Here is a 22,498-nt window from a genome sequence, read left to right on the forward strand (position 1 = left end):
GTACTTCAGGTCATTGTATGAGGTATCGCGAATAAGTCAAAACGCTATTGAGAGAGACCCCATCTTCCAGGCCTCATGGCTTCATGTTTGATGGGTAGAGCGTCTTCACGAAAGGCATGTAAGCGTTGACGAGTGACGCCATTAGACGTTCCAGAGTATGCAGAGCCGTTCGCTCGAGTAGTCTGTCTTCCTAACAACTGCCAATCGGGTACTCATGAGTAGACACGTGGGGAAAGAAAGAACAAGGCTGGTATGAGAATATGTCTGGTGGTGTTGACTTCACGGATGGTATGTAAATGGTGTTGTGGCTATAGTGAGCCTCTTTAGCATTCCACATAGCATCTCTGCAAGTATACGGTAAGCAGAAAAGGCTCAATCTATGGATGTGTGGGGCTGTGATCCAACTTGGTCGACTTTCGGATGCTGCCCTCGGTAAGCGAGATCATGGTTGAGCTCAACAATGGAATGATTTGGCTCTGACCGTACTCGGTCGACGTGGAAATGATGATAAATCTGTAGCGAAGCATTCGTGACCACCAAACTAACCAAGTACTGCGCTCCTCGCTCTGGAACACAATCAGCATCTACAGACTGACACTGAGTTACCCTATAACTATATCTTCTCTTCCTCTGAAACCAAAATGTACTAAGTGATTACAAATTACTCCCCGTCTCTCGCTAGACTGGCCTCGTAAGCACACGCGCCAGACCTTAAAGACCCGGCGTATGCGCAACATTCCTGATATCCTTGGTTTCAATGCGACCTATAGCTGGATACATATCATGCCGATCAATGTAACTATTCACGGTCTTGACATTCTCCAGTTCATCTTTGCTCCCCTCACTCTTGGCCGTGTCCACCTGCACCAGCGCGTTCTTGTCCATATCGTCGTCGAACTCAGCTAGCCCGCTTCTTGCTGGGAAACTAGTCACTTCGCCGCCATTCTCCTGGATGGGCGGGATACCCGCCATATCTCCGTGATCTAGACTGAGCTTGCGGACGCGAGAGTCTAGATTTGAAGGCGGAGGCTGTGGTGTGCTGTCGCTGGGGATTGCGCTAAGGGACTTGGAGCGCACGGCTTGGAGGGTGTTGGAGTCTTCCGAGGTGCGATTTGGGGCCTCGCCTGCTGAGAGGGAGCGCTGGGGGTCAACGGTCGGCGTATGTGGAACGCTTTTCGAGCGCTGCTTGTCGTGTGCGGTTTTGCTGCTCTTGGACCACGACTTGAATTTGAAAGCCGAGAGCCAACCCGGGCGCTTTTCCTTGCCAGCGTTTGGATTCAGGGCACGTTCGGCAGCCAGCTGGATGTGGGATTTTGCTTCTGGCTTTGAGGGCTTGAGTCCGGCGACGTGGGCTGGCGAAGGAGCCGGAATGGAGCGGACATCGTAGTCTGACTTGCGGCGCGCGCCTGCTGCATCCACATTGGATTCTGAAAGACCCAGTACAGCACGGTTTCGAGCGAGATTGGATTCCTTGACTTCTTCGGTGATGTACGACATGGCTTTGTCGATGACATCGATGTACTCTGGATAATCGACGACGCAGGCTTCCCGGATCAGACGCAGCTTCTCCCAGTCTTGCCGCACTGCTGGCCCTGTGAGGTCAGGGTGCCAGCCCATGCTCTTGAGATCGGATCGGATTCCCCGGTCAACCTGCTCCTTGACGCCCATGAGATCAATGAGCGCATCGACTTCGGTGCGGACAACCTTGACGTACTCGCTGAAGCGCGTGGTGTCCTTGACGGTCCAATGCGAGGTGGTCATGCTCAGGTTGCGCTTTAGAGTCGCCCGCGCGCCCGTCTGTGCGAGGAGATCCTTGAGGAGGGCAAACTTCTCGCGGAAGCCTTCCAGTCGGTTGGTGTCGAGTGCTGGGTATTCCAGGCGCGAGAACGTCTTTGGACTCTTCAGGCCGTATACGTTCATCAGTTCATCGCGCGACATAGTGCTAGGGCGGCCGGCGATCTCATGCAGGGCCCTGCGCACCTTTGCATTGATAACCTCGTCGTCAAGCCTCGGGTCTCGGACGCCAAAGTTGACTGGCAGATGCGGATCCGGGTTCGTGATGCCCGGATGGCTAGGGATCATGTGTCGAGCAATCGTCGCGGGCGGCGCAGAGATGCCCACGGCATCGCCAAAGATCAGCAACCTGCCCTGCTGAAGGCCGAGCTTGGCAAGCGCAACCTTCTGCGCATGGTCGTGGTCCTTGGAAGGATGGATGAGGTTGAAAGCTTCAACACAAGTGCTGAACTGGGTCGCGAGAGAGAAGACGTCGGTGAGGACCTGCGCCTTGGTCTTGGCTCCGACAGGCTCGGTTGATTCGACAAAGTCGGTGGTACTCTTGGTCGTCATGTCGGCGGGGCTCGTCGCGGCTTCAGCTCGAGAGATGTCGATGGCAGAGCACAGAAGCGCGCGCGCCAGCTGGAGGAAAATCAGGATACATCACGGATGCGGTCAAGTCGATATTCACTGCATGTGCGCATGACGTCTGGGGGAGAGACCAATATCAGCTGTGGCGCAGAGGAAGCGGGGCACCGATCGGCAAGCCTCTGTCCTGTCTTGGCTTTCGCTGCACGCTCTTCATTCGCGAACACGCCCGCTGTCCGCAACCAAGCATTGCGACAGTCCATGCCACGCCTTTGCCTGCTGCACTCGTGTGTCTTCGACGCCACACGCTGCCAGGGCTAGATAAATGCCGCACTGCTCGGCCTCTCTTTGTTGGGAGTCAACGTGCGACCGCAGATTCGGCTGCCAAATTTTCACTCTTCTGCTGCGGCTCGCGATCTAGATCGTGCAGCCATCTTGGGTGCTTATCTGGTTCTCTGCGGCAACACGACGCGGAAACTGTTGCTTGCTGGCGCGCGAAGTGTCTGGGATCTAGTGTGCGTTGCATTGCATCTGCTATCTAGCTCTCTAGGTTTCTGGGAGGGCCAGGAAGACGTCGTAACACTACCAAGGCCGCGCGGGCTGTCCAGTCGTACCTGACCTCATCCTCCTTTGTCGCCCCGACGGTAGGAAACGATCGCGACGCTCGGCAGCCATCTGCACCACCGTGTGCGTGGAAGACGCATGGAAACCAGCATCCGCGCCATGTTTCGTCAAGAGGCCATGTGAGTAGACCGGCTGTCAGTAGGCAAGCGGTTGCTGAATTGGCCATTGAAAATCGCGCGTCGCTTTCGCTAGCGGCCGTCTAGATAGGACCGAAAACGCACACACACTAAGTTGTCTCCATTGGGAGAGCTGACGATCAGGCTGCGCACATCGGCGAAAACGCTCAGCCTGTCTGTTTGACGGCATTTGCAGTATCTGATGAAGAGCCAGCTCTAACACAGCCGCGCTGGGCGCGAACAAGTAGCGTGGTCATCTCAAACATGGTAGAATGGGCTCTTCCCCCCCGGCTTCTCTTCATTGACGCTCACCGCCGTATTCGTATCGCCGTCTTGGTCGCACGACCTTGTGTCCGTCTCTTGCTTTTGTAGCTCGTTGCGCTCAATACTGAACTCGTTCGTGACAAATATACCACTGCCCCGGCGATCAAGCTCGCCCAGCCTACTCGCTGGCAGTGCATCATCTTCGCTCTCTCGCTCAGAGGCACTTTTGCCAGACACGTTGCTCTTGTTGCCGGTTCCAGCCGGCCCATGGTTGCTCTTCCAGCCCATGGGATACGATTGACGCTTCGTAGTGTTCTTGGTCCCTATGCCCGAGCCGAAAAGTGGCCCGAAAAAGCGAACGAATGGAGCGCGCAGCATAGGAAGGCAAGCACATACGATACCCGCATTTGCTTCTATCACCGACCATATTGTCGCGGGTACGGGACCCCAGGTTGGATCGGGGTTGTTTGCGGATCGTGCGATTGTGGTGGCACGATATATAGACGCGAAAGTGACACTAGCAGGTTAGCAATGGGCCTTTGACGGAACTCTCAGACACGTACAAGCCTCCAGTGCCAAACACAAGCGCCACGCCCAGCTTTTCAGCCCGTCCCATAGAAAGACTCAAGATCTGCCGAAAAGGCATCGCAAGCAGCATAAAGTCGGTCGTGATTTGAACCGTCGCATAGGAGATCCACCAGGGTTCATTCTTAAAACACCGGGCACCGGGTATGGTCCTGTCCCAGAAGGCCGCGATTGGTGTGCATTGGAACACGGTCGCGATAGTGAATGCGAAGCCGGTGATGATGATCCAAGCGTCTACACCAAAGTCAGTCGATGAACTGGTGTCATGTCAGAGCACTTACTCATGATGTGACAAGCAATACGGAACGACTTGGTGGTTATGGCGAAGATTCGGTAGTAAAGACAAACTACAGAGATCTTGTTGAACATCAGAACGACTTTGTAGACGACTGCAACGGTCAGTAAGCTTCGTAGTGACACTCTGCACCATCTTCACTAAATGTCCTTTCGTAGCCATTCAGGCCGGGCTCCTGGAGCACTCCATGCTGTCCAGAAGGATTGTACGGTCGTTGAGAATCTACTTACTGTTTGCTCCGTAGAACCATTGGCGAGCGATGATGCGGGAATCGGCGGGTAAGGATTTCCATGGTCTTCCGTAGCCATAGACTACCGCTGTTCGAATTTAACGAGTGTCCCTTGAGGTGATGCGAGTCCACTAACCTTGACACTCTGTTACAGAGAGCACGACCGATGATATCAAGGCAGCGACGATCATGTAGTCGTCCATTCCTAGACCACTTCGCTTGGTCAATCGCTGTGCAAGGCGTCCGGCGACAAAGAGACCCGCGACAATGACGGCTAAGACGCTGGTGAGCCAGAGGCCCCATCCACGCTCAACTGAGCCTTGAGTTCCAAGGCCGACGTTGGGAGCCATGTCGCATGAGGGTACACTCAAGTTTTGGAGAGCAAGTCCTGTGGATGACCCACGAACAGCGGGAGCCTACGGTATAATCATTAATGGGCCTCGTGCAGCATGGGACTTTCCAGGTACCCGGCCCTGAAGATACGGCGATGCAGGGTATAGGGTGTGCAGCGGCTGATGACCCTTCCGTGGGGGCATCACGGGAATGCTTTGACGGCGAATTTCTCTGCATTCGTATCCGACGCGATTGGATCTGGTGTACCAATCTTCGGGGACCACACATGTCGATCTCTACAATGCCGTGCGCGCTCAGGGTTTTCCCTGCTACGGTCCAGGCGTTTGCCGTGAATGCCAGGGCTGACTGCCAATCGGCTCGGTGCAGTGTACTGAACAGGTATGGGTGGGTGACATCAGATGGCGATCAGCGGTGCCCGGAATTGTGCCGGATGTAGGCAAATCGCACTCATCGCCTACGCCCGTCAGGTTTGGGTCTTGAGTTGTATTGAAAAAGCAAAGGCTTGAGCGGAACGAACAGCATCAATATCCCAAGTGTTCGGGGTCGTATGTCACGACGATGGAGAGGTCCGCCAGATCGAAAGGTTCCGGGCGACTGGGAGACGGGTAGCGCATTGGGACTAGTGTTGTCCTTGCTAGGGCTGCAGCCGAGATGAAGCCTCGTGCGTACCCGTCCTGTCTGACAACGTCGAAGCTTTTGACGCCGGCGTAAGACCGCGCGCACTCGGCATGAGTCCTTCGCAACACTGCCATCTGCCTCGGGACTTTGCCTGGTCGGAGCTTTGTCTGGTTGCAGCCCTGTTGTCCCATCGTCGACGGCTGGCCACGCAGGAACGTGGAGCTAACAGCTTGCCACCGAGCCGTGATTTACATCTCGCTCCAATAAAGTCAGCTGGCCGCCCTCCAGCTGTTTGAAGTTATTCCGTCGAGCGCATGGTAGTTGCTGTTTCGAATTGAAATTATGCAACACCTCCTCCTTACCGCTGCAGCTGTAGCTTCGCTATTCGGTTCGGCCGTCGCAGCGCCGAAGAATGGCTCCAACATCGAGACGTCGAGCGGTACCTTGATCGGTCACCCATCGTCTAACAAGACACGTGTGACTGAATTCTTGGGCATTCGATATGCAGAAGCGCCAGTCGGCGAACTGAGATTTGCTGCGCCGAAGAAGTTCGACGCGCCCAAAGGAACCGTTTTCGAGGCATCCGAGTGGGTCAGTAATCACGACATCACTGGGTAGTGCTCAATCACTGACAGACTGTAGTCTCCGTATGTTGAGAGTTCGAACATGTAGGATACGTCTAATGACTTTACAGTGACTGCCCTGCTGTTAAGCCGCCAGTATCAGCTTTCCCCAACTTCACACAGCCATCCGGCTTGCGTGTGTGGAAGAACTTCGCAGCTCAGAACAACAATTCGGTGTCCGAGGACTGCTTGAAGCTCAATGTCTGGACGGCGAGTGCTGGTGATGCCGATGCAAAGAAACCAGTGCTGGTGTTTCTTCACGGAGGACGTACGTGGTCCCTTCGGCTGTCATGGATGACTTCTAACAGCCACGCTAGGTTTCCAGATCCCCGGCCCTCACTCTCCCTTCTACAACGGGCAGTATCTGGCCGACGCTGAGGATGTCGTCGTTGTGACATTCAAGTAAGACACCCGCTGTGGTCGACCCTACACCTACTGACTGGGTCAGTTACCGATTGGGCATCTTCGGCTTCGCTGGTGCTCCTGGTGTTGAGAAGAACGCGGCCCTGCGCGACCACCGTAGCGCTGTCGAATGGGTGCGCGATAACATCGCTGGCTTTGGAGGCGACCCTTCGCGCATCGTCATCTTTGGACAAAGTGCAGGTGGCGCCGCTGTCGACTACTGGGCATACGCCTGGAAGAACGACCCGATTGTGTCGGGTCTCATCCCCATGTCTGGAACCTCACTGAGCTTCGTTCCCAACACAGTCGAGTACTCGCAGTCTATCTGGTACAATGTATCCCAGACCATCGGTTGTGGGGGTGCTGCCAATGACTCTGCCGCTGTCGTATCTTGCGTACGTTCTGCAAACATGTCTGCTCTTCTGGCTGCCTCGGCAAAGGTTCCTGGTCTTCCCAGCGTCGGTCTGACTCAAGCGACCTTCCATCCAACCGTCGACAACATGACGGTTTTTGCGGATTATCAGCAACTCTCAGCGGACGGTTCCTTCGCCAAGATTCCGCTTTTGGTCGGCAATGCTGACCACGAAGACGGCTGGTATCGCATTTCAGGGTGGGCGGCCAAGCTGAACTTTACCAATGCGCAATGGGATCTGTTCACCCAGCGTGGCTTCACATGCCCATCCTCCTTGTCCGCTGCATACAGGGCGCAGTACGACGTACCGACCTGGCGATACAGATACCACGGAGATTGGGACAACCTTCGCCTCTACAACGGCAGCGCAGGCCTCGGACCTCGAGGAAGCGCGGCCTACCACGGCTCTGACCTAGGCCTGGTCTTCGGTACCGCTCAAGACATCTCTGGCCTGCCCAATTCTCCTGCTGAGAACCAGTATATGAAGCATGTCCAGGGCGCCTGGGCTGCGTTTGCCCGTGATTCGCAGGAGGGGTTGACCAAGTACGGATGGCCGATGTACAACTCCGGTAAGCACTGGGAACACCCGAACGCCTGTTTCTACGCTAACACGTGCAAAGGCAATGCTACACTCGTCGAGCTGGCTTATAACAACGACCCTATGCCCAAGTTTGTCAATCCGACAATCTATGACGCATCTTGCCCCGCGGAAAACGATCCGCTGCCTGGACGAGGTGCTTTTTAAAGAAAGATGGTTACATTTGTATTAAGTAGACACCCTTACAGCATGTTATTCAGCAACACCTTTGTGACGTTTGTCATCGCTTTGTTCTAACTATCGTCGTCTGCGTTCATGCGATTCGCATCGCTGCATCCTCTCGTAATTGGTCGCATAAGATCACAAATCCAAATCTTGGATGACTCGCCGTTGAACCCGGCGTTGAGTCTGTGTCAGAAGAGGTTGTGTTCCCGGCACTTGGGTCCCCAGGACCTGCCTCGTTCGGATGGCGTTAACGTTTATGGTTACGGCCCGATGCGCTGACGCCAACCAACGAACTTTGTCGTGAGCCAGGACTGCGCCAACCGACTGTTTGTAAGAACGCCGACGAAGGACAACCCACCGCAACGGTTATATCAGATCGATATCCCGGTCATTCGATTGGACTGCCGAGGTGATTGTGACAGCGGCTGCATCTGCGATGGTAGGAGCACGTGGATGTAGCGCACCTAGCTGCACCGGAGACATCCCCCCGAATGAATTCATCGCGTATCGCGACCTGATCACGACTTCTGCATTGACGCGATGTAGCCAGGTTTGCCGTTCGATAGTTCCGTCGAGTAGGCTTGAGGCTCGTCGGCTGCGCGCATGCAACCGCCGTTCTTCAAGAGCCAGAACGCAGACGAACTCTTCTGACCCGCCTCCTCCACTTGGATAGCTGCTTGACTCGCAATTCCATCGCACTAATTTGAGACTGTAGCAGCGGACGCCTGAGCAGATCGAGATCCTATACGACGACCCGTGTCACAAGATGTCCAGTCACGTTGATATCATCATGAAAGGCGAACAGACTGCAGAGACGGGAGACAACAAGGATTATCCCCCGTCTTGGCAATATATACATGTCCCAATAAGGCGCTGGGATGTCAGAGTACAGGTACCGAGACTAGAATGCCATGCCGCGTCCATGCTAACCCACCACAGCAAAGTTAGTGCGGGACCCTTGCGATTGCGGCGTGATGTGTGCATAGAACACGGGCTGGCACCCCGCGCCTTGGGTCTATACTTCTAGGACGACTACTCTGGTAGTTGTCAGGTACTAAAGCCAACGGCTTTCCGGCTGGAAGGTAGTCTGCCCTGCATTTGAACAGTACGCGAAACGGACCGTCTTTACAACCGCGAGGATGAGTTCACTGGGTGCCTGGCAGTTCACGCCACTCATGACCGAGTTTCCTACCAATGTGTTGCCCAACCTAGGGTTCTGGAGTGCGAAGAACGGATCTTGGGAATACCAGATTCAGCTGGCATGGCCGCTGAACTGGACCTCACAGGAGGAGACGTCGACTGTGGAGACAATGTAAGGACACAGGCAGCGACAGCGGCGCCACGGGGATTCGGACTGACACGGCTACTAGGTATGTCCTGGACGGCAATGCTCTGGGTATGACTGCCACAGAAGCCTTCCGCCGCCGCCGTCCCGTCGAGTTCAACATGCCCGACTGCATTGTCGTCAGCATAGGCTACCCGGAGACCATCGAAGATTCACCATACAGCACGCAGCGGAGCTACGACTTCCAGCCTCCAGTCTGCGATGACTGCCCCTTACCTGCGGTGCCTGGCGTGCAGTCCAATGCGGATGAGTTCATCGAGTTCATCGACAACGCTCTCCGGCCATGGGTTCAGGAGACGGCTTTCCCGAAAGCTGAGTTTGACCGCGACGCACTCTACGGCCACTCCTTTGGCGGCCTCTTCGTCCTGTATGCGCTCACGGTACGGCCTGATCTCTTCGATACGTTCCTCAGTGCTTCTCCGGCCCTCTTCTTCAACGACGACTACGTCTTCAACAACACGGACTTCCTCGCACCGCTGGCGTCGCCTTCGGCCAGCGACACGGCCAACGCGACCAAGCCTGCTTTCCAGATAAGCTACGGCGCGCTCGAACAGAAGCTGGTGAAGCGACGGACGGAGACGGACGCGGAGTTTGCGTTCAGGCAGAGCATCCTCGTGCCGCAGCGCATGACGGATCTGAGCCAGAAGCTGTACAGCAGGCTGGAGGGCAGCCCGGCGTTGAGGGATGTCAGCATCCACGAGTACCCGTTCAGTGACCACGCGGCAGTAGGCGCGGCAGCTCTGGCGGACGGCATCGACTACTTCCTGGACTGGTGAGTGAGTGCGAGGTTGTGGGAGAGCAAGGGGATGTCAACGTGTCCATGTACCTAAGTTCCGCGTTAGCCGGGCGCAACGGGGCAGTAGCTTGACGAATGGATCCGGACTACCTGCCGCTTTGGCAGTATAGCGCAGTGCTTGACCGCCGTGTTCGAACACCTGGGGGAGGCGGCGGCGGGCGTCACTGAGTGGTGGAACGGCGCAGATTGCGCGACAGGTGTCTTGCCCACCGCACCCACCGCGGTGCGCATGGGGTGCGATAAGTGATGGCGGCGGCGGGCGGCATTGGCTGCCAGGGCGGGGCGGTGGGTCCGGCCGCCAGCAGGAGGCTCAACGGACGGGTTTGATCAGCGCGGGCTGCAGAAAAGATTTCGCCTAGGGAACCCCGGCGCTACGTCATCTTGAGGGAGACGACGGGTCCGGTGAGAGGGAGCACCGCACGTAGAAATAGCATCGCGGACGCTCCCCAGCACGCCGACGACGACGACGCCGACGACGCCGACACACACGATGCAGCGCGCCAACACGACCGAGAGCCTGCGCACGCCCGGCGCCGCCATCTCGACGCTCAACCTCAACAAGCCCCCGCGGCCGGGCATGGAGCGCGCGCCCACGTCGACCAACCTGACGCGCCCGCTGCCCATCCAGCGCCTCGAGGGCAAGGTCGTCATGATCACGGGCGGCGGCGGCAAGGTGGGCGTCGAGTCGGCCGGCCGCCTGCTCATCGAGGGCTGCAACGTCGCCCTCATCGACATCGACCAGACGGCCCTCGAGGTGGCCGTGCCCGTGCTCAAGGCCGCCATCCCCACGGGCATCCCCATCGAGTCGCGCCTGCTGACCATCGTCGCCGACGCCACCAAGGAGCCCGACGTCGAGGCCTGCGCCAAGAAGGTCGTCCAGCGCTTCGAGAGGCTCGACGCCGCCCTGCTCAACTGCTGCCACCGCGGCGAGTCCAAGAGCATCTTCGACGTGACCGAGGACGACTTTGACCGCATCATGACCATCAACGCCAAGTCCGGTACGCCCACGTGACCACACGTGACCCCACCACGTGACCCGCTGACCACTGCCAGCTTTCCTCGGCGTTAAGTACGCCGCCACCGCCATGCAGACGACGGCCGCCGGCGGCTCCATCATCATCCGCTCCTCCATCGCCGGCCTGCGCGGCTTCCCCAACCTCATCTCGTACAGCGCCAGCAAGTTCGCCCTGCGCGGCATTGCCCTCACCGCTGCCGAGGAGCTCGGCCCCCTCAACATCCGCGTCAACACCATCCACACCAGCATCATCCAGACCCCCGGCTACAAGGACGGCTGGAGCAAGGAGAAGCTGGCCGAGCTCAAGGAGGAGACTGCCCTCGACCGCTTCAGCAGCCCCGACGACGTGGCCAGCGTCGTCGCTTTCCTCGTCAGCGAAGACAGCAAGTTCATGACCGGCGGCCACCTGAAGATTGACGGCGGCTGTGTCGCTGTCTAGACGTCCCACGTAGCCTTGCTTGTTGTACTGCCATGGTCGTCATTTGCATGGATGGAGTTTGGGATGCCCGCCTTTCTTCACAGGCCGAGGCTGCATGTTTTGCGCAGGCTGCCATCACGGAGCCGACACATAGAGGCACTTTATTAGACGGGTAGAAATGCATCACCACACGGACCTGTGTCCGCAAGTACTCCATCTGTCAGCATGCTTAGGCATACCTAGGTGCTTTGCCATGACAGCGCGTGACGTCACTGCGTCGTTTCCGAAAGTATCCGCGAAGCTGCCATGGTGTGACGTGCATTAGCCATACGCCATCCCTCGGAAGGTTTCTTCGCGACTTTCAACTTCAATCCTCACTTCAACCCGTTAGAGACCCAAAGCCACCATGTCCGAACCTACAGCGACCCAACACCATCCCAAGTTCCAAACTCGCAAGCCAGAGCAAGATGCCGTCGACTACGAAATGCAGACATATACGCGCGGACTGGACTTTGAACGCCCACCGCTCACCTTCCAGGCTGACAAATGGGAAGAGCTGGCCTGCAGTCGCATGTCAGCCGACTCAAAAGGCTACGTATACGGATCCGCCGGCGTACGGGAGACCACAGACAAGAACCGCAGTGCCTTTAGAAGATTTTCGATTGTACCCAACCGCCTAGTCAGGTACGACGGCTTCCCTGACCTGACATCCGAAATCTTTGGGCAGAAGATGGTAGCACCCATCGCCATGGCGCCTGTCGGTGTACTCAAAATCTTCAACCCAGAAGGCGAGGTCGCGGCTGCAAAAGCAGCAGCCAAAGAAGCCATCCCGTACATCCTAAGTACGGCAAGTAGTACGAGTATAGAAGATACTGCCGCAGCCAACGGCCCCAACAGTCAACGCTGGTACCAACTCTACTGGCCGTCACGCGAACACGACGACATCACCATTTCGCTACTTGAACGCGCAAAGAACGCCGGCTTTACAGCTCTGTTTGTAACTCTAGATACGTACATCCTCGGGTGGAGACCCGAAGACATGGACAACGGGTACAACCCCTTCATGCGCGCCGACCGCACAGGCGTAGAACTTGGCATGACGGATCCTGTGTTCCGGAAACAGTTCAAAGCGAGACATGGCGTGGATGTAGAACGAAAGATGGAGGCTGCGGCGCCAGAATGGATGAGGACGATCTTCCCGGGCGAGAGCCATAGTTGGGAGGATGTCGAGTTTCTCCAGAAACACTGGCATGGGCCGATTGTGCTCAAGGGCATTCAGAGCTTGGCTGATGCGAGGAAGGCGGTGGAAATTGGCGTGCAGGGCGTCGTTGTGAGTAACCATGGAGGCAGGCAGCTCGATGGAGGGAACTCGTCGTTGGGCGTGCTGCCACATATTGTTGATGCCGTTGGGGATAGGTTGACCATTTTCTTCGACAGTGGGATACAATCGGGTGCTGACATTGCCAAGGCCATGGCGCTAGGAGCCGACTGCGTGCTGATTGGTAGGCCGTATGTGTATGGTCTGGCGCTTGGAGGAGAGAAAGGCGTGGAGCATGTGCTCAAGAGTCTGGTGGGTGAGCTCGAGTTGACATTGCATTTGAGCGGCATCCCGAGCGTGCAAAAGAAGGATTTGAATCGCGCCGTGCTCGTTAGAGAGGAGGCGCTTTTCGAAAGTGTGAAGGGGGTGGGATTGCGTTAGGGGAGATATTGCAATCTATATGGATCTTCATCTAATCACATGTAAACGTGTCGACACTCTTTTTAGCCTCACTCTTCCCTTTCGCCAGCCACCTCCCGTGACCAACCGCAGTAAGCGCTACACATTCTTCGATGTACGAGCACTTATAAGCAGCAGCTCCATTCGGCGACATCTTGGTATCAGAATAGTGTAACCGTTCTGAACTTACCCTCTTCTCACCTTCACTTCGATCAAGACTTGCGTGGGTATCTAGACTTCCCGACGTTACCTTAACTTTGTCCATCTCCTGCAAATCACCAACACAATCTCCTCTTCATCTTGCAAACAGGGTTGTACTTGAGCGGATGAAGCGGGCTCTGGAACTGCAGTTTGGTGGATTCTTTGGAGGCGAGTGAGATGGTGGTAGAGACGCATGTAGGAATGAGCACGTTGGAGATTGGATTTGGTGACGCCGCGGACCAAAAGTGTGAGACCCCTTTTCTTTCCGATGGTAACGACTTCCTTACTTTTACCATGACGGGTGGTCGTGAGCTACATGCAGGGCATGACCGGGAACTTGTACCTTTAACTTTCTTCTTCCGGGTCAATGAGGATACGTATCCGCCAACTCCATTCGCTCCAAGGTACTTTTTCGGCTAACCATTACTGCCGCAAAATACTCTCGTTACCCTTGAACTACGAGTGTCAATGTCACTCCCCTGTGATAAATGATCTGAGTTTTGCAAGGCTCAATGCTATACGGATATATCAAGCATCACCAACTACGCATGCCGAATCTACAGACGCCAATCCAGAAAAGGCCTTTTATTGGACGACAGATCACACCCTCATCATCATCCGTACCGTAGGAATAAAGTCTTGACTATCCTTCTCTTGCTGTTCGAAGCTCTGTTTAAAGGCTGCCAACCCCGCAAGGATTCCGCATACCATAAACACCAACGACACAAGCGACCAAATAACACCCCAGCATTGCGACGAACCGCCATACCGCTTAGCGAAGACGCTGGCATCAGACGAGTTGACCTTACGGAGAATGAGGTCGTCACAGATATCCCAGACGCTGTAGAGAGAAGACATGACGCCGATGAAAAGCTGGAGCGGCGTTAGCAAGGACGTTTCGAGGGGACAGGGAAAGACACCTACGACCATGAACCTCAACGCCTCGCCATGTTCGATGAACCAGAAGGCTACCAGTAGCCCTACGCTGAGAAGAATTGTGACGATAGTCAACCAGTCTTTTCTCGCCCACCATAGTGTCAGCAAGAAGCAAACGCCTAGCACTATACTCGCTACTTTGGATGCCACGATGTTGAAGCCACAAAAGGTCAGCAGAGCACCTATCAATGAGGAGCCCAAGTAGCCAGCAGGCAGAGTTATGAATTGCTTGCCGCCGCGCATATGCGTTACACCGCCTTCATGGGGATCAAGGGAGATGGACTCCACTCGCCCGCCGGTACAGCAGGATGTTATTGCATGAGAGAATTCATGAAAGGCTATGACGAGCATCTGTGGGTTTCGTCAGCTATCAACATCTCCCATTGCCCCACGCTACCTACATACCTTGAACGGCCACAACACCCACCGTACATAGGGCAAGTTCCACAACAACGCAATAACGACAACATACGCAGCAATAACACCCAGCGTAACCCCTTGGGTGTGATTTACACTCAACCCGCGGCGCTCAAAGTGATGCGAAGCCTGCGAGGCGACAGCCGGCCCCGCTGTGACCAGGGTCCGGCGCGCTAATTTGGCGAGCGTGCTGGTGTTGCGAGGCGACGCTGCTGGCGGCATGGCGGTGTAGTTGTACGTCTCTGTGGTATGAAGTGTTTGAGCGTGGGCAGAGCGGAAGCCTGGGTACTGAGTAGCCAAAGTACAGAGGAATGAAGATGCTGTTCTTGTTGTTCTGGTGAGTGAAAGCGGAGAGTGGCTGGGGAGAAGACGTGGAGCTGACGCGTTGTTTGTGGAATGCGCCACGCAGCACGCTAAATTTAGCAGGGATGTGGCTGTGTCGGCATTTTGTCATCAGGTACACGGAACAGGAGACAAAGCAGACTTGGACACTGGAAACAGTAGATGATATTGTATTGAATGGGATAGTCTGTGTATTATGTATACCGCTTGGTAGAGTGCGGCGTCATGCTGAAAGGAAGCGGTTCACTGAGCTGTGCGAATGCATCTTCGTCCCAAATACCAGGATATGAACTGAGTATGCATCGAGAGAAACCCTAACCTCGGCGCTCCTCGTCAATGTGTTCCTGATGCACTGACATGCCCCTCTCGGGCGAAGTATCGACATCTTTGTCGCCATACTTCTCAGATCCAACAGCACCAGTAGCGCCGACAGCGCTGTGGCGTCGCTCCCAGTATGAGTCGTCGCGTTCGTTACGGCTGATGTATCCAGCCGGGACCCACTTCTTACTGGTCCTGGCAGATAGGCTCGGGTCTGAGTACATGATATCGACGTTCTCAAGAGACAACGATTTGGTCTCGAAGACGAAGAAGTAAACGACACCGGCGGCGACGAAGTTGCAGGCGAAGAAAACGAAACCGAAGGCGTATCCGATGCCGTCGTCAGCGTAAGGTGTGAGGAAACCGATCAGGAAGTTGCCTAAGAATGGTCGTTAGTAAGCGAAGTCGGCATAAGAAAGCATGTTGCTTACCGAGCCAGTTGAACGCTGTAGCCAAAGAGGCTTGCTTCGCGCGAGTTCTGAGCGGGAAAGTTTCGCCAATGATTACCCAAATGAAAGGACCCCAGGTGGCGGCGAAGCTTGCAATGAACATGCAAGCAGCGACGATCATGACGATACCGGCAGTGGGGTTGTCTTGCGGTGGGAGCGCAACACCGATGATGGCAAAGATGAGCAGCCAAGTAGCTTGCCAGAGACCGCCAATGACGAGCGGCACACGGCGACCGACTCGCTCAATGAGGTACAACCCGGGGATCGTCATGGCCACGTTGACAGCACCAAGAATAAGTTGAACTTGGAGAGGATCATCAATGCCTGCGGATTGGAAGATAGTCGCGCCATACTGTGACGATTAGCGGCGTGCATGTGAGGTCGTTATTCGAGGGAACTTACGTAGAAGAAGTAGTTGACACCAGTCCACTGCTGGAAGAATTGGATAGCACATCCGACGAGGGTACGGTATGCAAGACGCGGGATACCGGATGGCTGGCCAGTGAAGCATTCCACCCAAGTACCTTGCCCGGCGCTCTTTTGCTCGTTGATGGAATCCTCCATCTCCTTGAAGTCCGAGTTGACCAACTCGTGGTTGGGGTCGTGTGCCAAGCCTCGGAGACGAGCCATTGACATGCGCGCTTCTTCCCAACGGCCTTTACCGGCCAACCATCTGGGCGATTCTGGCGTGAAGAGTACACCGAAGCCAAGAGGGAGCGAGAAGCCGATTCCGAGGCCAATGACGATTCTCCAGGCGGCATCGCTGTCTTGGCCCGGATTGTCACGGACACCAAAGTTGATAATGTTGGAAACTGCATATAGTAAGTACTTTGTAAGCACACATCTGGGCCAGACCTACTCAGGATGCCAACAGTGATCATAAGCTGGTAAGATGCGACGACGGCACCACGAATCTCTCGTGGGCAGACCTCGGACTGGTACATCGGTACACCAATAGAGAGAATACCGACACCGAGACCAGCAACGATACGACCAATAGTCATGTGGACCCAGGTGTTCATCGCTGTGACCTGGATGATGTTGCCAATGACGAATATGAGCACACCGATGGAGAGATTGCGGCGACGACCAAACCAGTCGGCAGTGTAAGCACCAGCGAGCGCGCCGATGAGAGTACCAATGGACATGAGGGATACAAGCAGGGACGAAATCGTGGGATCGAATGCTTTCTCGCCATTGCCCTGGTCCTGTCCAAAACGCTGGATGAAGTCCTTGAAGATGAGGATTCCACTGATTTGACCCTGCATTACGTGAGCCACACGCATTCACAGGCAGAGATTGGCAGATGCATACCGTGTCGTAACCGAAGAGGAAACCACCTATCGATGTGATGACACCAAGAATGATGGCTTCGATACCGCACTCGGCACCGCGAACGCGGACAGAACTATTCAGAGTCAATATAGCATTCATGCATAGTCGAACGGCGTCAAACGTACACTTTGCCCAGACCCATGGTTGTAGTAACGATTCGATCACGACAAGACCGATGTGCGAGACAAGATGGATTTACTTGTTCGGCACACGACGAATCTTAAGTATCGATGCCAATTCCAGTCCCGTGTCCCGTAATGCGGTAATGCCCAGCATCGCGCCGAGCGTTCGACTCCGGGGCTCCTACGTCATACGCGCCACGCCGTCACGCGAAATTGCGCGCGAGCGGCCTTACCAGCTTGGCTTCACCTCCTCCACAGCCAAACAAAAGTGATCCGGGGGTCTGAAACTGCAGTAGTGGGCTTGTCAATGCGACGCAGCCGCTGGGGGACAAGGGGCGTGTATGTGGGGAAGCAGGTCGCGATTCGATAGCCAAGCCAAATCCGCCCGACGTTCCGGGAAGCCCACCAAGAGATAGACGGCCTCGAGCACACATGGATCGGATCGTGCTCTCACATGCTCATCTGACGGTAGGCGTTGTACAAGGCGTCCTGCTAGATCCCTAACGTGCAAAGTGAACGCCTCTGATGCGCACCCCGCATTCAGGCGCAAAGCACTCAGCGACGCGCTCCAGGGACCGTTGTGCCGCACAGCCGGCGCCAGAAACTTGGTGACGGTCGCGTGACTTGTGGATATCGACTCGACGACGCGTATTCTTCGGCCGGGGCCATGTCGGTGAAGATACTTCACTTCAAGATGCGACAGACGCTCTCGGCAGTGGGGATGATGGAGATGCGTACGACCCCATCCGGGCCTGTGCAGCCTCAACACCTGTGCTCCGACCATCCCTCCGACTCTTTGAACAATTGCCGCGCGAACCGGCACAAGCTTTGTCGCTGTGCTTGTTTTGGACTGCAATCTCCGATCGCTTGCAGTCTCTCTCCGGTCAAGTAAAGCGAGGGACCCAGTTTGGATGCAACGTAAGCCAGGTTGCGGCGACGGATTGGTGCGAGAGCGGCCCACATGAGGCTCAAGGAAGACACTAAGAACCTTCCATTACCTTGGCATGTCCGACCCGCATCGGACGAGAAAGTGAGGCCGTAATCTCGGCAGTTCCCACGTCGTGGAGTGGATGTGAAGGCTTTGAGGGGCAGCCTGCGTGTTGGGGAGAAGAAGGGGTGTGGAGGTTGCGGAGACTGGAGAAACCTCTCCTCGGTAGTAAGCACTGGGGACGAAATGGAGAAGGAACAACACAAGCACCAACAACAGCAACCTTCTTGCGCAACTCTCCCTACAACATGACTTGTGTCTAGGTAATTTACACGACAACTGACTCTCACGGCTTCTTGCTCTGTGCGGTTTAGCGCATCCGGTGGGATGTACATAGTAATCCTGTCACCGCAGAAGGGAAGAGACACTGCGCCGGCAACGCGCCGATGCCAGGTACGATCTGAAACGTCGTCATTCCCGCATCTTTCGATGTATCGATGTCTGAGTGAACAAAAACAATGCCCTTCAACGCGGTCTGCCAAGTCACGTGCGGCGTTCCTTGGTCCTTCTAGGCACCGTTGGAACGCGATGGTGATGTCATCATGTCGCGATACTCAGGAGCCAACTGAGAATGCTGCATCAACCCAGAACCCCTAACAAGAACACTCGGGAAGACATTGCGGAGTACACCAAACTCAAATTTCCTATAGACAACCTCCGGACTCACAAGTAGATCACAAAATGGTCAAAGACAACGAAACCGTGATTGAGTAAGTGGCCCATGAACGTCAACGCAAGCAAAGTGCTTACGGCATCGCAAGGGAGTTCAACGAGCTGGTCAACATGTCGGCAGACGAACTACAAGACTGGCTTGGCAGCGATGAATCCGCTGGAGCCGGCTGGTAAGCCCTGCCTGCAACGAATGCAGTGCTGACGTTGCGAATCTTATGACATGCATGCCCTCTAAGACGCCTACAGGTCCAAAGACAACGGCTCCGGCGAGACAGTCGGCCACGATTCGGGTCGTAAAATCGTTGCTATACTGCAGAATAATCCGCAGAAGGACGCGGACAAGTATGAACAAGAAGACATTGACCACATGCGCAAGGTGGTAGCATACTGCAAGAGGCATCTTGCGCAAGAGGACAAGGCGAAGAAGGACACGGATAGCAAGAGCTACAAGAGCTTGAAAAACTGGGGTCACGACGCCCAGAAGGCTTGAGCATTTGCATGAATGGGAATGATGCTGGAAGAGGTGTGAACTCGACACAGGCGGAACAAGTAGCGATTTGCATGTATCGAGGTCAAACCACAGGCTTCCAATATTGTGACAACAATGACACGAACACATGTCACTTCGTCATTTTGTGCAGGAGACATGGATTTCAAGACGGCCGTATCAAAAGTGGAGTAAATTAGAAACAATGCTTGAAAGACATCTAGGTAGGAGCGGCGCACAGGACGAGTGTCTTGGTCTACAGAGCAGTCGACCTCTTGCGGCCAGCGAAGTAGTTTCCCTTTGATTCGTTAGTTCTCAGTTCGAGTAGTCGGATCGGTGATACTTACTTGCATGCCACCCACGCACGCTGGCTGCTCCATTTCCTCCGTCTTTGTTCTCTCAGGTGGGCTTCTGCGCATGAAGCACTCGCCTACATGATGGCCCTCATCGCACGCAACGACCCATTGGCCCATACCCATGTCCTTGGGAGCGTGCCTGACACCTCTTCCACCGCCACCTACAATCAGATTGCCTGGTCGGTAGGTTGGATCCGCGCGCATACGCTTAATCACGCTGCTGTGGATGACGGCATTCGCGGGTATGTCGCGCGTCTCACCCTTGGGCAAAGGCCATCGGATCGCTTTCCATGTCCCATCCTCCTGTAAGTCCATGCGTCGGAAAGGCAGGTACTCCATTATGTTCCAAGAAACGACGCCCATGCGATTGGCACCATTGTTGAATTGCAGGACGTCGTGGATGCGGCCTTTGGTCGCAGCGCTGTGGAAGTGTTTGTGGAAATGCGTGTTAGGGTGTTCGCGATGGTGCGAAAGGATGTTGTCGTCGTCAGTGTAGCCAGCTGTGTCGACGGATTGCGCGCCCGAATTGGCGATGACGGGTGAGGGCGACGCAGGATCGATTGCAATCATCGGGATGTTGTTCTGCGCTCGCGACACGTTGGTTGTGGGCTCCTCGTGGCAGCAACTCAGAGCTGCGAGCTTGTCTTCGTCAAAGTCGAGCCCAGCTTTTTGAGCTTCGCGCACCATCCACACCAGGGCTACGTGGCTCAGTGCTGCGTCGTCATCACCAAGAGGCCAGCCTCCTCCGATGTCCTACACGACGTTAGTATTGTAATTGAACCTCCGTGACGAGCACACTTACTGCATGGCATCCAGGAAACCAGACTTCCTGAATATCCTGCTCGCCATCTTCGTCTTGAGAGTTGAAAGTTCCCGCAGCGTCATAGGATCGCATTGAAGGAGTAGCAGAGCCGTGAACGCCATCAAGCTGGGAGCAGTCCGCGCTACGGCTGCGTACGCCTGAAGTCTCATGTGGGTCTCTGTAACGCTCAGGTGGTGGTGCTAATGTATCTCGCCGACCTCTACTCTGCTGTTCGTCGTGGTCTTTCTCGTCTAGGTCATGGTCTTCATGATCACCATGGATCAGATCCTTCATGTGCTGCCGGTGTCTGTGGCGATGCTTGTACAACATTGACCGGTCGGGCTTCTCTTGAGAGATGAGATCTTGTCTGAACTTTGCGCGTCGTTCATCGATGGATACTGCGTGTCGTATTACGTGGGCGCTGCTTCTTGCGGTGTAGGGGAATCTGCTACGTTGCATCCAGGCGTTCTCGAAAGCAGGCACGGAATTGACTGTATCGAAGAGGCCCAGAAACCGAATGGGTTTGACGGGGCGGCTGAACGTCTCGCGAAACGCGCACATGAATTCCAGAAGCTTTAGCTTCTCAGATTTCTCGCCTGGCTTGCGATCTTTGCCGCCTTTTTCGTCCGGTAATCTACATTGCCATTTCTGGAATGTTCTGAGATTGCGTTAGTGTAGAGTTCATGCATGCTACATGCTATACTCACTTCCATGCGAATTGACACATCTCTTCGTTTCCAGCCTGTCGACAATTAGAAATCGCCTGACAGATATTGGGCAGTTGCTTACAGAGAGGAGACCAACGTGATCAAGCATCTCTGCGAGGAAGCGAGCGGTATATGCACCACGCGAGAAGCCGAAGAAGAAGATATCATCGCCAGGTGTATAGTATCGCATTAGGAACTGTCCAGTCCATGTCAGCCAGCTGCGACCGGGTTCCGTCCTCTAGCCACTAAGCTGAGGATAGAGCTACCTCCTGGGATGGCTTACCTTGTATCCCGCCATGACATGCTGATCGAATGAAGTTCCTACGCCAGATCAGATCCCATGCATCACAACGAGCCGCGCCGAACGTACCTATTGCGCTATCTTTTGCCTTTGCGTACCATGACTGGAACTTTTCCCATCGACCTGTTCGGGTCATGGATCCATTAGCTTTCGTAACATATGTACCGATTCCGGGCTGGTAGTAATGGAACTGATCATCCCCATTGCGATCGAGCATGCGATAGATTTTGAGGATGTTGCTGTCGGAGTCTGTGCCTGAGAATTTGTTGCCTGTACCATCGAAGCACAGGACAAACTTCTTGGTCACATGGTTCGGACGTCGTGACACGGCTCCGTAATCCATAGGGTTGTTGTTAGGTGGTTGTGCGGATACCTGAGGCGAAACGCTCGGTAGACGTGACTGCTCTGAGTTCTTGCGCGCCATGTTGAGACGTGGGGCTTGAAGAGGAAGAGCACCTTGATAGGAAGCCAGCTTGGTCGTCAGAACGAAGCAGTCGCGAAGTGTCAAGTAGCCAAGTAATCTCTATCAACGCGGGGATCGGCTACAAAAGCCTAACACAACTGACGCGTGCTCCCCGTCTGGTCTGTCTCCAGAGCTTCCAAGCGTATCAAGCCACATTAAGATACTGATCGCCATTGCTAATGCGGCTTGTAACAAAGCTCGCCTATCGACGCGTCGATGTCGCAGGTGGTGGGCTGGGAGTAGTCCCGCCGCTAATAGCAGCCGCTGATCGTTCTGAAGTGCCGCTCGCCCTACAGCGACTATTGACCTTTGAAAGCTGAGATAAACTGACTACCGTGCGCTATACGACGCCCCCACCCTGAGTTGCTACATGGATGATGCGGCAGCCACTCAAGCATCTGAGCGTTGCCTGGCAGAAGGCACGACAGATACACCGCATCCTGTCCCGTGTCGTGCTGCAATTGATTGCAGAAAAGAAACGCATGTGGCCCTCGACTGCAAGTAAGCCAATGCCACCGTTTCGCCACTATCCCGGCTGGCAATATGATGGTAACCGATGGACGCGATGCTACGCAGTCCAGGCAGGCAAGCTCCGAGAGCTAATGCTGAGCGCGTTACTCGTGATCGCAGTGGTGTCTAATCCAATTGGACTCGGAAGCAGTGCA

At 55.2% G+C, this 22,498-nt stretch overlaps 8 protein-coding genes across 8 annotated transcripts; 5 read left to right on the forward strand and 3 right to left on the reverse strand.

The window, feature by feature from the left end:
• Positions 1-711: 711 nt before the first annotated feature.
• Positions 712-4,824, reverse strand: J4E92_002576 (uncharacterized protein; the record flags this gene model as incomplete). Its single annotated transcript, XM_051493979.1, has 6 exons — positions 712-2,415; positions 3,366-3,882; positions 3,929-4,184; positions 4,232-4,339; positions 4,476-4,562; positions 4,611-4,824. The coding sequence occupies 6 exons, from the start codon at positions 4,822-4,824 to the stop codon at positions 712-714; spliced, it is 2,886 nt and encodes a 961-aa protein (XP_051355658.1).
• Positions 4,825-5,788: 964 nt separating this feature from the next.
• On the forward strand, positions 5,789-7,628 carry J4E92_002577 (uncharacterized protein; the record flags this gene model as incomplete). The annotated part of the gene is made up of 5 exons (XM_051493980.1): positions 5,789-6,060; positions 6,141-6,337; positions 6,387-6,471; positions 6,518-7,452; positions 7,504-7,628. The coding sequence occupies 5 exons, from the start codon at positions 5,789-5,791 to the stop codon at positions 7,626-7,628; spliced, it is 1,614 nt and encodes a 537-aa protein (XP_051355659.1).
• A 1,193-nt stretch (positions 7,629-8,821) lies between these two features.
• Positions 8,822-9,767, forward strand: J4E92_002578 (uncharacterized protein; the record flags this gene model as incomplete). The annotated part of the gene is made up of 2 exons (XM_051493981.1): positions 8,822-8,958; positions 9,017-9,767. 2 exons carry the CDS (start codon positions 8,822-8,824, stop codon positions 9,765-9,767), a joined length of 888 nt encoding a protein of 295 aa, XP_051355660.1.
• A 510-nt stretch (positions 9,768-10,277) lies between these two features.
• J4E92_002579 (uncharacterized protein) lies at positions 10,278-11,241 on the forward strand (the record flags this gene model as incomplete). Its single annotated transcript, XM_051493982.1, has 2 exons — positions 10,278-10,785; positions 10,841-11,241. The coding sequence occupies 2 exons, from the start codon at positions 10,278-10,280 to the stop codon at positions 11,239-11,241; spliced, it is 909 nt and encodes a 302-aa protein (XP_051355661.1).
• A 385-nt stretch (positions 11,242-11,626) lies between these two features.
• J4E92_002580 (uncharacterized protein) lies at positions 11,627-12,919 on the forward strand (the record flags this gene model as incomplete). The annotated part of the gene is made up of 1 exon (XM_051493983.1): positions 11,627-12,919. The coding sequence occupies one exon, from the start codon at positions 11,627-11,629 to the stop codon at positions 12,917-12,919; it is 1,293 nt and encodes a 430-aa protein (XP_051355662.1).
• An 819-nt stretch (positions 12,920-13,738) lies between these two features.
• On the reverse strand, positions 13,739-17,077 carry J4E92_002581 (uncharacterized protein; the record flags this gene model as incomplete). Its single annotated transcript, XM_051493984.1, has 9 exons — positions 13,739-14,011; positions 14,063-14,425; positions 14,480-14,772; positions 15,153-15,530; positions 15,583-15,952; positions 16,003-16,412; positions 16,460-16,862; positions 16,915-17,008; positions 17,061-17,077. The coding sequence occupies 9 exons, from the start codon at positions 17,075-17,077 to the stop codon at positions 13,739-13,741; spliced, it is 2,601 nt and encodes an 866-aa protein (XP_051355663.1).
• A 1,649-nt stretch (positions 17,078-18,726) lies between these two features.
• J4E92_002582 (uncharacterized protein) lies at positions 18,727-19,207 on the forward strand (the record flags this gene model as incomplete). The annotated part of the gene is made up of 3 exons (XM_051493985.1): positions 18,727-18,755; positions 18,807-18,887; positions 18,964-19,207. The coding sequence occupies 3 exons, from the start codon at positions 18,727-18,729 to the stop codon at positions 19,205-19,207; spliced, it is 354 nt and encodes a 117-aa protein (XP_051355664.1).
• A 253-nt stretch (positions 19,208-19,460) lies between these two features.
• On the reverse strand, positions 19,461-21,794 carry J4E92_002583 (uncharacterized protein; the record flags this gene model as incomplete). Its single annotated transcript, XM_051493986.1, has 7 exons — positions 19,461-19,502; positions 19,552-20,313; positions 20,363-21,020; positions 21,070-21,104; positions 21,152-21,265; positions 21,353-21,390; positions 21,440-21,794. The coding sequence occupies 7 exons, from the start codon at positions 21,792-21,794 to the stop codon at positions 19,461-19,463; spliced, it is 2,004 nt and encodes a 667-aa protein (XP_051355665.1).
• Positions 21,795-22,498: the final 704 nt, after the last annotated feature.

This window comes from Alternaria infectoria, assembly GCF_024043175.1.
Source record: "Alternaria infectoria strain BMP 0036 chromosome Unknown scaffold_3, whole genome shotgun sequence".
NCBI classification, from domain to species: Eukaryota; Fungi; Ascomycota; class Dothideomycetes; order Pleosporales; family Pleosporaceae; genus Alternaria; species Alternaria infectoria.